The sequence below is a fragment of the Mastacembelus armatus genome, unplaced genomic scaffold, assembly GCF_900324485.2.
Source record: "Mastacembelus armatus unplaced genomic scaffold, fMasArm1.2, whole genome shotgun sequence".
NCBI classification, from domain to species: domain Eukaryota; kingdom Metazoa; phylum Chordata; class Actinopteri; order Synbranchiformes; family Mastacembelidae; genus Mastacembelus; species Mastacembelus armatus.
In genome coordinates this window covers 227,747-239,681 of record NW_022872853.1, presented here as the reverse complement: position 1 = coordinate 239,681, position 11,935 = coordinate 227,747, and the positions used below count along the sequence as shown (strand labels likewise).

At 48.4% G+C, this 11,935-nt stretch overlaps 1 protein-coding gene across 7 annotated transcripts; it reads left to right on the top strand.

Moving 5' to 3' along the window:
* Positions 1 to 315: 315 nt before the first annotated feature.
* LOC113131230 (inverted formin-2-like) lies at positions 316 to 10,622 on the top strand. Of its 7 annotated transcripts, XM_026308263.1 has the most exons (25): positions 316 to 554; positions 1,029 to 1,203; positions 1,694 to 1,829; positions 2,084 to 2,345; positions 2,524 to 2,639; positions 3,461 to 3,620; positions 4,473 to 4,506; positions 4,586 to 4,727; positions 4,808 to 4,940; positions 5,298 to 5,927; positions 6,035 to 6,165; positions 6,328 to 6,389; positions 6,549 to 6,651; positions 6,797 to 6,882; positions 6,958 to 7,058; positions 7,196 to 7,266; positions 7,417 to 7,524; positions 7,621 to 7,691; positions 7,884 to 8,004; positions 8,087 to 8,251; positions 8,339 to 8,423; positions 8,648 to 8,770; positions 8,841 to 9,236; positions 9,630 to 9,686; positions 9,918 to 10,622. In XM_026308263.1, exons 3-24 carry the CDS (start codon positions 1,701 to 1,703, stop codon positions 9,683 to 9,685), a joined length of 3,285 nt encoding a protein of 1,094 aa, XP_026164048.1. In that variant the 5' UTR covers positions 316 to 554; positions 1,029 to 1,203; positions 1,694 to 1,700; the 3' UTR covers position 9,686; positions 9,918 to 10,622. The 7 variants fall into 7 exon arrangements, 5 of the variants coding, with proteins under 5 accessions (XP_026164048.1, XP_026164049.1, XP_026164047.1 ...); XM_026308264.1 differs by lacking the exon at positions 9,918 to 10,622 and having other exon boundaries at positions 8,877 to 9,236; positions 9,555 to 9,690; XM_026308262.1 differs by lacking the exon at positions 9,918 to 10,622 and having other exon boundaries at positions 8,850 to 9,236; positions 9,555 to 9,690.
* The last annotated feature ends 1,313 nt before the right edge of the window (positions 10,623 to 11,935 follow it).

Here is an 11,935-nt window from a genome sequence, read left to right as displayed (position 1 = left end):
GTTTTAGTCCTGGTTTAGACCTGTGTTCTCTGTGGTCCTGGTCTTAGTCCTGGTCTTGAACCTGGTTTAGACCTGTGTTCTCTGTGGTCCTGGTCTTAGTCCTGGTTTAAACCTGTGTTCTCTGTGGTCCTGGTCTTAGTCCTGGTTTAGACCTTTGGAGCTGTGCCCTTTATAAAAACCCTACTTTTATGTTTATGTATTTTGTTTGTTGTTTACAGTAGAAAACTGGATTTTACCGAATATAACCAGAGTCACGTGTGTAACTAAGCCCGCGCACGCACACGCGCCCGCTGCTGGTGCTGCCCTGACCTCTGACCCCGCCCATACTCCGCGGAGGACCGCGGCCAGCCCGCAGGCGGCGTATGGACGCACGGACGGAACAGTTCCCGCAGGGTGTCGCAATAGTCCCGTTACCGCCGACGGGGAATCATCCTCCGAAAAGTTTCCGGTTTGGACAAACCAGAGCCGCCACGGGCTGCGCGTGTCCTAACTTCCCGCCGAACTTCGCCTGAAAAAGACGGTTTCAAACAGCTGGACGTCACGGACACAGTGAGGTGAGTCGGGACTCCGGTTCTCGGTACGAGTTCGGTCCAACGGGCGTTTTTCTGACGCACTTTAGCTGCGATGCACCAAGAAAACGGCGCAGAGCTGCGCACTGTTTGCGCCAATTAACCGGGGGCCACGAAACGAAAACGGGTTTTGTCTAGTTTTATTTCCGCTGATTAAAATAGTCCCCGTGTTTCAAGGTCCAGTTCCTGTACCGGGACTGTGGTTTGAAACGTAAAGACGATAAATTTTAACGGGAGTCTGGTGTTTTCACACAGGAGGGTGTGACCGGGCCAGTCCCAGCCAAACACTGATTCCTTCTGAGTCAACATGGACTTTGTGAAAACGATAGTGACTTTAAACGTTTCTCCCAGATTTCTGAGCCCTGCACTTGATGATAATAACTGACACGTGACTCAGCACCTGGAGGATTTTACTGCGGAGCGATTCTGTTATTTTGTCCACCTCATTTCTGTCGGCAGGACCTGTGAGCACTGAAAGCTGGAGCCCGGGACTGCAGCCCCACCTCACCTACCGTTAAGGAATTTTTTCACCGTCAGGGTGTGTGGGCAGGTGTGGTCTCACTTGAGGGACCCAACTCTTAGTGGACTTTTGCTGATCTCACATCCTGTTGCATCAGATCCAGATTTAATTCAGGTAAGTGTCTGTTTTTGTCTCATCAGCTGTAAAACTGTTTGTTTGTTGTTTGTTGTTGTTCCAGACACTGACAGGAAACACATAACTGAGTAAAACGCTTGACTAAGGGATCTTTACCCCCGGGACTTAATGAATCCAGGTTTTTTTAACCAACCAGACTCAGAACCTGTAGTCAGAACCATCACAGGTACAAGTCCTACACCAGGACCCTGATCCGGTCAGCCTGTATAAAGTCAGTAAGCCAGATTTCACAACTTTGCTGGGTTTTGTAGCGTCAGCAGCTCAGTGAGCAGCAGAACGGTAGTTATGAAATAACTGCTACAGAAATCTGCTGAAATGAAATGACATGAGCAGAAATAAACTGCAGAATGAAATAATGGTGATATGTTTTTTACCTTTTTAGAAAATAATCAGATTCATCAATAAGAAAATCAATAACTCATCAGCTCATCAGATCAAAGATCAGTAAAATCCTTCAGTTTCTCTGCAGCTTCATCATGGCCACCAAAACCAAATGGGGGGCAGTGAAAGACCGTTTGACAGGAACCAGCACCGCCGACCAGGACGCTGGGCTGGAGGCGAATCTGGAAAACGCCGACCCTGAACTGTGCATCCGCCTGCTGCAGGTATGACCGCTGCCACCTGGGAGGCCCGTCTTTTTCCAAAAACCAGCTCCAGACACTGAGAACGGCCGTCACTTATAATCTTTACGGGTGTGAAACATGTTTTACTGGCATTAAAAGCCTTGACGTGAACTCGTCAATGTAAATATCTGCAGGTCTGTTTTCCTTTGTAACTGTAGTTTAGTGCTAATGTTTCAGTGTGACACTTAGAACACGCTGAATTTGTTCATTGAATTCTTGTTCCGTGTTCCCTGCAGATTCCCACGGTGGTGAACTACTCAGGCCTGCGACGGCGGCTGGAGGCCAGCGATCGATCATGGATGGCGCAGTTTCTGGAGCTGCGGGGTCTGGACCTGCTCATGGAGGCTCTGGAGCGTCTGTCGGGTCGCGGCTGCGCCCGCATCGCTGACGCTCTGCTCCAGCTGACCTGCGTCGCCTGCGTCCGAGCCGTCATGAACTCATCTGCAGGGCTGCACTTCATCCTGGACAACGAAGGCTACGTCAGAACCCTGACCCAGGGTGGGGGTCACCTTCATCCTAGCCTCCTTCCTTTTTCTGTCTGTGTGCTCATGCAGAAATACATTCGAAAGCAAACTCACCTGACCTCTGTTGTTATGTTGCACCATATTCGTTGTTGGGGGGGGGGGTCACCTGAGCAGTTGTTGACCTCACCTGTTTTCACCTGTGTGTTCCTCAGCTCTGGACACGTCTAACGTCATGGTGAAGATGCAGGTGTTTGAGCTGCTGGCGGCTCTGACTCTGTTTGACCCTCAGGGGCACCACCTGACCCTGGATGCCCTCGACCACTACAAGGTACGCTCACACTGTCCTGGTTGTACTGGTTGCACTGGGCAGCTTCTGGTGTGTTTCCTGGCCTCAGTGATGCTGCTTTGCTCAAAGAAAGAGAAAAGTGTTTCCTGGCAGAGAAACAGTTGTTGAACGTTGAAATTCTCTTGAACTCAGAGAAACAGTTTTGCAGAGTTTTGTTCAAACGACCAGTTGCTCAGCTGGTTCGGTGTTTGAGTTCCCCATGTCACAGACCGGACGGGGCAGAGTCACATGACTACATGGTGGTGTTACGTTTGTAAAAGGGACAGAACTGAGTTTTTTAAAAAACTAGATGAGCTACGTGGGCCAGATCAGGTCGGTCGATCACTGTCATCGATCACTGGCCCAGCTCTACTCTCAGCTGACAATCTTAGAACTTGAAGCATGTGCTAACCATATCCTGCTCGGCTCTGAAACTTTCCTTATCAGTGGGTGTGAAACAGGCTGTGATGGCTGATAAGAGTCAGAGCAAACACCAATCAGCTTTAAGGTGTCGGGTGTGTTCGACGTGTTTTCACCTGCTCTGATCTCAGAACAGATTATCATCATGTGGGCAGGAACTTACCTGTCCCACAAAAAAACAATACCTGTCTCTGACAGGTCTCCTGTCAGTGGAGGGGGGACCAGCTGCAACAAGTCCTCCCACTAAACATTCCTGAGGTTCCTCTGATAAACATTAGAAATGTCTGAAGTGCTGATGCTTCCTAATGGAGCCTCTATACCTGTGAAAAAAGTGTTTTAAAGTGCAGGAAGTGGTGATAACATGAACATGTGTGAGCGGCTGAATGTCGTGTGTTTGCGTCCAGAGTCTGAAGAAGCAGAAGTATCGCTTCAGTGTGATCATGAACGAGCTTCACGGCACCGATAACGTCCTGTACATGGTGACGCTGATGAGCATGGTCAACGTTCTGGTGCTGGGACAAGAAGACCTGAGGAAGAGGGACCGCCTGCGACAGGAGTTTATTGGTACAGGTTCCCAAAGGACACGACATTAAAGTTTAGAAACAGTTTCTCTGTTCTGTGTTTTTTACACCGTGAAAGATCAGTTACACAAATTTAACAAAACCTTATGTTCTGGGCTGGACAGAGGATGTTCATCTTGACTATTAGAAATCAATGTCAGCCTCAAAAATATCGGTTGGACTTTCAGGTGATAGTGTCAGTAGCTGCCAGGTTCTCAGGTGAGTGACAGGTGGTTAACCTGTGGTTGTTATCTGGTTCTAGTGGTTGAGAGGTGACTGTTCATAAGCTTCCAAAGTTCCTATGCAGACTTTAAAAGTGTATTACACAAGCATCCTGACTTCCAGAACTCTTTCATCAACTGTCCTGACTTTAGGATAACCAACGTTAGTTTATTTAACCACACGGCTGCTCACCAGCAACGGCAGGAACTTAATGGGAGGTTTATGGCAGACCCTAACGATGTGATGACTAAATCCTCGTTAGTAGATCCAGGTAGCCCGGGCCGTGATCCTGCAGGCAGTCCAGCAGCTACAACCAAACTCAGAAAGGCTGATGGCAAAAATATCTCAGTCCAGTTAACAACAGTTATTTGGCTGCTTGTCACACGCAGCTTTTCTCCCATTTCTGTGTGATTCAGTGAGAAACTACCAGCTTGCTTAGATGAGAAAAGGAGCAGACATGAGCTATAAATGCTGGACTGAATGTTGAGGATTTCCAGAGAAACGATATATTCGTACAGCTCGTTAGGATCTGCTTCTGTAGTACCAACAGGGAAGGATCTTATAGTCAGTTAAAGAGGTTTGAGTAACATGGGCCCAGGCTCAGATTTTCTGACTGAGAAACATGTTGTTACAGGACTGCAGCTGCTGGACCTGCTGCCCAGACTCAGGTACTGAGGTCACTTTACTTTCACTTATCAATAATCAATTTGTATCCATCAGTTTGAGACTGTCTCATTCTGTCTCCAGAGAGACAGAGGATGAGGACCTGAACATCCAATGTGATGCATTTGAGGACTCTCTGACACAGGACGAGGAGGAGATGGAGAGGCTGTACGGAGGGATCGACATGAGCAGCCACCAGCAGGTCTTCACCTCCCTCTTCACAAAGGTAACCGCACCTTTACTTCCTCCTCCGCCTCCATGGTCACGTTAGCCGCCAACACCTTCATAGGTGACCTTTCTGTCCAGGTGTCAAGCAGTCCCTCCTCTGTGCAGCTTCTGTCCATCCTTCAGGCCTTGTTGTTGGTGGATCCGGACAGAGCTGAGGTCTGGATGGCTCTGGAGCTGCTGGCTGACCGAGCCAGTCTGCTGGCTCAGGACTGTAAGTCTGGTTGACTGTCCACTGCTGGTGAAACTGTAACACCTATTGTGGACAGTGTCCTCAGAAAAAAGGTATTCAGAGAAGCTGAGAGGTGGGGTGGAAATCCAGAGCAGGCCCAAGTGAAGTCTAACCACCTGGTGGGGTCTAATTTTCCTCTACGGTCTCCAGAAAGGCTCATCTTTAAAAATGATTTATGAATGTCAGTATTCAGGTTTTGGACGGGTCCAGTATTTTGGCCCATATTCCACATCAGAACCACACCCCCACCACCACTCAGGTTTACTTTGCAAAGAGTGTGAAATTTAATGTCTGACAGTAAAATATCACAGGATTGTAAAAAGTCTGTCTCTTCTGCAGCTGACGTAGATTCTGCCGACTGTTTACTGGAGAGGCTCCTCCCCCAAAAGTCCCTCCCAGCCAGTCACAAGATCCGAACCATCGACAGAGCAGTACAGACTCGACAACCAGAGAGTCCTCCTGGCCAATCAGAGATGCTCAAAGATTCTTTGAAAACCACTACCTTAGCAGCATCTTCTCAAGCTCCGCCCCCTCCCCCACCTCCACTTCCTCCTCTACTTACTGTAGGAGCTCTTCCTAGCTTACCTGGTACAATAGCCATGCCTCCTCCTCCCATACCTGGTATGTTAGCTCCACCCCCTCCTCCCCCATTACCTGTTATGGGAGTGCCGCCTCCTCCTCCCCCATTACCTGTTATGGGAGTGCCGCCTCCTCCTCCGCCATTACCTGGTGTGGGAGCTCCGCCTCCTCCTCCGCCATTACCTGGTGTGGGAGCTCCGCCTCCTCCTCCGCCATTACCTGGTGTGGGAGCTCCGCCTCCTCCTGCAGGCGACATCATTGTAGCCCAGGCGGTTCAGGGTCTGGGCGGGTCATATTACAGCATTGCACCCCTGGTGAGCTCCACCCCCTGCCCCACTCTCCGTATGAAGAAGCTGAACTGGCAGAAACTCCCGAGCCTAGCGGTGACAGGTCAGTGTTTTTGCACATGTGGTCCATTCTGGACTGGATGATGTCCAGGACTCTGGTCTGAATGTGCTGGAGACAAACTGAAAAAGTCCTCCTGTCTGTCTTTGTAGCTCATCAGTCCTTGTGGACATCAGCATCTTTAGAGTCGGTGGCACCAGATTACTGCAGCATCGAGCAGCTCTTTAGTCTCCCTCCGACCGAGACCAAGACCAGAACCAAAGCCAGAACGGAGCCTAACGAGGTACAACAGCAGTTACTCAGAACCATTAGCCCCTCAACTTGCAGTCATTTTGTTATTGGAACTACAACTGAAACTATAGTGACAAGCTGTCAGCTGCTGTTTGGGTCCAGACCACAAGTCCAGTGGGTCAACGTTGTCTTCTGCTCCTGTCTTCGTCCACAGATTTCCTTCATCGATGCCAAGAAAAGCCTGAACCTCAACATCTTCCTCAAGCAGTTCAAATGGTGACCACTTCCTTTTCTGATCAGATTTTCAGCCAATAGAAACACAGCTCTGCACTGAGGACAGGTGAAATGTCCTTCACCTGTCCTTCACCTGACATTTACCTGTGCTGCATTTGTCCGTATTGTCCCACCTTTATCTGTCACCTGTCTCTCCTGTAGTTCTCATGAGGACTTTGTGTCTCTGATCCGGAGAGGAGACAGGTCCAAGTTTGATGTGGAGGTCTTAAAACAGCTGATCAAACTGCTGCCAGAGAAACATGAGGTCAGAGGTCCCACACCTGTCCCACACCTACTGTCCTACACCTGTTTTGTTTGTTTTTTTTTTCCTGTAACCTTCATGTGTATATAAGCTGTTTTCCTCTCTGTCAGTCACCTGTCCCACCCGTGTATCTCCTGTCCTTCCTCAGATAGAGAACCTGAAGTCTCACTGGGCAGACCGGAACAAGTTGGCCACAGTGGACCAGTTTTACCTGCAGCTGCTGGATGTGCCCAGGTAGGAGGGCAGTTCAGACTCACCTCTCAGCAACACCTTTCACCTGTGTTTAATTGGTGTGTTTCTGTGTTTTAGTTACTCTCTGAGGATCGAGTGTATGTTGCTGTGTGAGGAGAGCAGCTCTGTGTTGGAGGCTCTGATGCCCAAAGCTGAAGTGCTGGATCGAGCCTGCCAGAGTCTGTCTACACAACTGACACACAACAGACAGACACAGTGCAAACGCTGACACTCAGCTGTAACCCTGACCCATTTGTGTGTGTGTTCCTGTTTGCTGTATGGTGTCGTGACACACTGTGTTGTTTTGTGTGTCCAGGTGTGAGGGAGAGCACTCGGCTGCCGAGCTTCTGTAAACTCATCCTAGGTGTTGGAAACTTTCTGAACTATGTGAGAATCTTCGTCTTCTCTTTCACGCAGAGCCTGATGTGTGTGAGCAGCTCACGCCATCGGTAGCTTGCACTTGTCACTGAAAAACTCTTCCAGAGATTTGAACTGGTGTGATGTCATTAGTCCTGATGTGATGTGTGTGTGTGTCAGGGCACCCACACGGGGAACGCTGAGGGTTTTAAGATCAGCACTCTGCTCAAACTGACAGAAACTAAAGCCAACAAGTCCAGGATCACCCTGCTGCACCACATCCTGCAGGTAACACAGAGGAGCTTACTGGTCTTACTGATTGTACTGGGACACAACCAGGACTGTCACATCACATGATACCCATATCTGCTGTGTGATGAACAGGAAGTGGAGGAGAACCACCCCGACCTGCTGCACCTGCCGCAGGATTTGGAGATCTGTGAAAAGGCTGCCGGGTAAGAGCTTGCATCAGCTTCTGTGGGTTTTCAATGGGGCTTCACCTGGTAACAGCAATTCATTCATCTTTTGCTCATAAAAACCAGAAGTTACAGAATTCAGCTACATCTTTTTCAGTCCAAGTAAAGTTCATTTCACTGTGTTAGAAAACAAAAGTTCCTCCTTATAGTTTGCGTGTGTGACCCCTGCAGGGTGAACATGGAGTCGATTCAGTCTGAAGCAAACTCTCTGATCAAGCAGCTGAAAAACTCTGAGGCCAAAGTTTTATCTTCGTCTGAGGACGTGAAGGAGCAGTACCTGTCTGCCATACAGGTGAGACAGACCAGGTCCCGCCTCCTGCGCCATGATGCAGGAGGGTCAGTTTGATTTTTCTTCTTCGGTGGTGTGTTGTCAGGAGAGCCTGCAGGCGTGTGAGCAGCTTCAGCAGCTGTTGTCCTTGGTGGAGGACAAGAGGACAGATCTGTCCGTCTACCTGTGTGAGGACAGCGGCAACTTCTCCCTCGACGAACTCTTCAACACCATCAAGACCTTCAGAGGACTGTTCCTCAGAGCCATCAAGGTCATTCACAGCATCCCTCAATAAAAAACTTCTTCCTAATTCATCTTTTGTCCTGCAAAGCCAAAACAAACCATTTCTGTCCTGCAGGAGAACGAGAGTCGCAGGGAGCAGGAGAAGAGGAGGAAGCAGCAGGAGGAGGAGAAGAAACTCAGAGGAGAAACCACCAAGATCAGTGAGTTACACACCTTCATTCCACCTTAAGTCTCAGCCTCAAATCCACACAAGGACTTTATTTGAGCACAGTAAAAGGCTGAACCCAGCTTGTGCCGCCCAGGTTCTCGCCGCATGGATGGCACAAAACATCGGCACAAACAAAATGTCAGAGCAAGTTGAAACGTCTCAGACGAAACGTGTTGGCGTCACAACAGCAGAGCGTTAAATTTGTGTGTCATCCAGTCAGGAAGGACATGCCCAGTCAGGATGGAGGCTGCATTATCGACAACCTGCTGGCCGAGATCAGGAAGGGCTACAACCTGAAGAAAACCAGACCGCGAGCCGAGAGGGGCAGCAGAGGCCATGGTGAGGACTGTGGTGGACTATGGTGTGCTGGTTTTTCTAAGCCTGTGTGTGACTGTGTTGTTTTTGTCAGATCATCCAGGTAGCACGACGACGTCAACATCTGTAGACAAGCCAGAGTTTTCTGTTTCCAGCCAATCAGAAACAGTCCAGGGTCCTGCACCTGGGCTGGCTGAAATTAGGCCTGAACCAGGCCCACCTGAGATCAACAAAGACACCCTTGAACCTTCCACTTCTACTGCTGCTGACACCGATGGAAACCGGGACCAGAGTGGAGCCCAGGACTCTGAGCTGGATTCTGGTTTTGTGCCTGAAACCAGGGAGACAGGACCTGCCGAAGAGGATGAGTTCCAGCTCGGAGCAAAGGTTTCAAGGGATGAAGATTTAATCGAAGGAAACGGGAACAAGGAGTCCGAGTTTAAGACCACCACTCACCATGACGATCCAGAGTCTGGTCCATCGACTTCAGGTGAGGAGTCCAGGACCAGTTTGGCAAGTGAGCCTGAAAACTTTGAGATCACCCATCAGGATATTTTCCAAATGTTAATGTGTTTTTATTTTACGTTACACAGCTTTTACTTACAGAAGTTCTGATTTAGCATTTGGACCCAGCTCTATATGTTTTACCTCTGTCAGTAGTGTTTTTATTTAGATGTTCTGGTTAGACTGATTTTCATGTCGGGTCACATTTCAATTCAGAATCTCAGGCAGAATCATGAAATAACAGATTCTTGCAGTCACTGGTGGCCCAAAGTGAAGTTGATTAAGTCCATGATGTTTCCTGTAGCTCCCCCATCAGGACAAACTGTAACGGACTTTGTGTCGACAAGCCGACCAATCAGAGCTGTTCTTTGACCCACAGGAGCAGACAATAAATCCAGACAGACTAAAAGTAGGAAAGGATGTGCGTTAAATTGAGGTGAGTAGATCTGAACCTCAGCCCTGTCTGTTAACACAGGCCCAGTTAAAATTACCCATCTGTAAATAGAGACACCTGATTGGTGGAGCCTGCTGGGGGGCGGGGTACCTGTGGTGATGTCACATCTGTTGTAAATGTTTATATTGCATGTGACCTCATCACAAAGGGAGGATTTATGTTCTCAAGCATTATCTTTACTTCCTGCTGATTTGTCTTCTTCTGCATTTCCAGGTGAACTGAGGAGGACTCATCTCCATGGCAACAGGACTAAATCTTAAATCTAAAAAAAACAACCGTCCAAACAGCAACAGTCTTTTCTGTTTTAGCGTATTATTTCTTTTCAAACAGATAAAGGTTAAAGTGTCAGTGTCTGAAAGCTGATTGTTCCGAACTAACATCAGTTTACCTGAGCAGACAGGTGATCGTGACAGGTGCTTTTAATGTGGATATTTTGATCAGATTCCTTGGATTTTGGAGTTTTAGTGTTGGTGGAAAGTTTCTGATGAATCAAAAATAATTAATTTGTCCTGAATGTTCTGATAATTTCAACGTTTGATGTTTTAATAATTTGTGGTAACTTTTATCTTCTGTATTCTGAAATGCATTTGATTGTCTCTGCTCAGCAGCGATTTATTGTGTTCCTCTAGACATGAAACTGGACCACATTGTTTTGATGTGGTCTGATGTGGATCCTGGACTACAGTCTGTGGGTCCAGTTGTGGTTTTAGGACATTTCACAGTGTTAAGACTTATGAGCTTTTCAGTGGTTTTGGAAAGTTTTAAAATTTATTTTATGTTGGAAAGATTTTTTCAGAATTCATGCAGATTGACATGGAAGTGCTTTGAATGATTTCAGATGTTTGTGCTGTTTTGCAGCTGGATGTTACTGTGGAAACTTTACAAGCTGTTGATTTATAAATAAACAGATTAATTTTAGTGACTGAAATATTGTCTGTGCTGCTGCAGTGAACCTGGAGTTAAAATCTGCTTGTCCTAACCCAGAGTTTTTGATAAAGGCTCCAGGGACGAGCAGCGAGGGTCCTCACAGAGATAGAAATAAGAGTGTGTGCACGTGTTCATGCTCCTAATGACCACTTCCTGTGTAATTGTACAGCAGCTGCTCATTAAAGCTGATCCCAGTTCAGTTCAGGAGCTTGTGTTCAATTAGTAATCAATGGTTATTAACTAATTGTATAATAACAATCATCAAGCTGCAGACACGCTCATCTAAACACTGAGGTGACGTCATCCCATACGACCCCCCCCCCAAAAGCGGAACGACCAAGAGATCACGTGACTCCTGCGGAAATATGAAGTATTATTGAATATCAATGTTAATATTGATGAAGACGATGGTGGTGCTACTGTATGTTTCTGTGATTCCGTGTCTGGGTTCGTGCGTAGGGTCTGATGCTGCACGTGCAGAAGGTACATCAGCCCGGAAACCAGCCCGTTTTCACAATAAAACCACAGGACTCGGTACGAAAAAATAGGCTGAGCCGAGTTATGGTAGTGACTTTATGATGAAAGTCAGTGAGATGGCTGAGAGCAGCACCTATAGGTGAGGTTTTTGTTTTACAAGTAGAACTGTCACTGACCAGGAGCCAGGCCCCCGGCAAAGGGCTTCAGGTGTTTGTGTTAATCCTGTGTGGACCGGAAACAAAGTCCATCAGTCTGTGAAATGATTCCTGTTACTTCGGTATGTCGGGTTAATGTGCAGTGATTCAGAAAACTCCTCTGCCTTCACAATCAGTTTCATGGGATTTAAATTGGGAATTTTATTTTGAAGGCTCGACGTAGCGCTTCCTGAGTCGGGGTCGTTACCGCGTTGCGTCTTGACGCAGCGGGTGGCCGCTGGTGCGTCAGGAGGAGATGCCATAACAGCAGCATCAGCACCGCCTCAGTCACCGGGAGCGTTTCATTCTGGCCTCGCTCTGATCCGCTTCCTGTGCGTTTGAACCCCCCACCCTCGTACCGGCACCGCTCCGGGACGCTTCTCATGCTTTGTCCGTGTCGCCGCGCGTCAGTCCGGGTTTTAATCGGCGGAGAGCAGCGGCGGCAGCATCTGGAGCGGAGGTGAGAGCTGCGGGAGGCGGAGGAGACTAGGGCGTGGAGGAGGACAGGGAGGACCGGACTGCCTGTCCCGTCACCTGTCTCTCTTCATGTCTGTCTTCCGGTCTGTCTGTCGCTATTCTGCGGTACCGGCTTCAATACGCGGCTACGCACCGCAGAGGGTCCTCCTGCCGGCC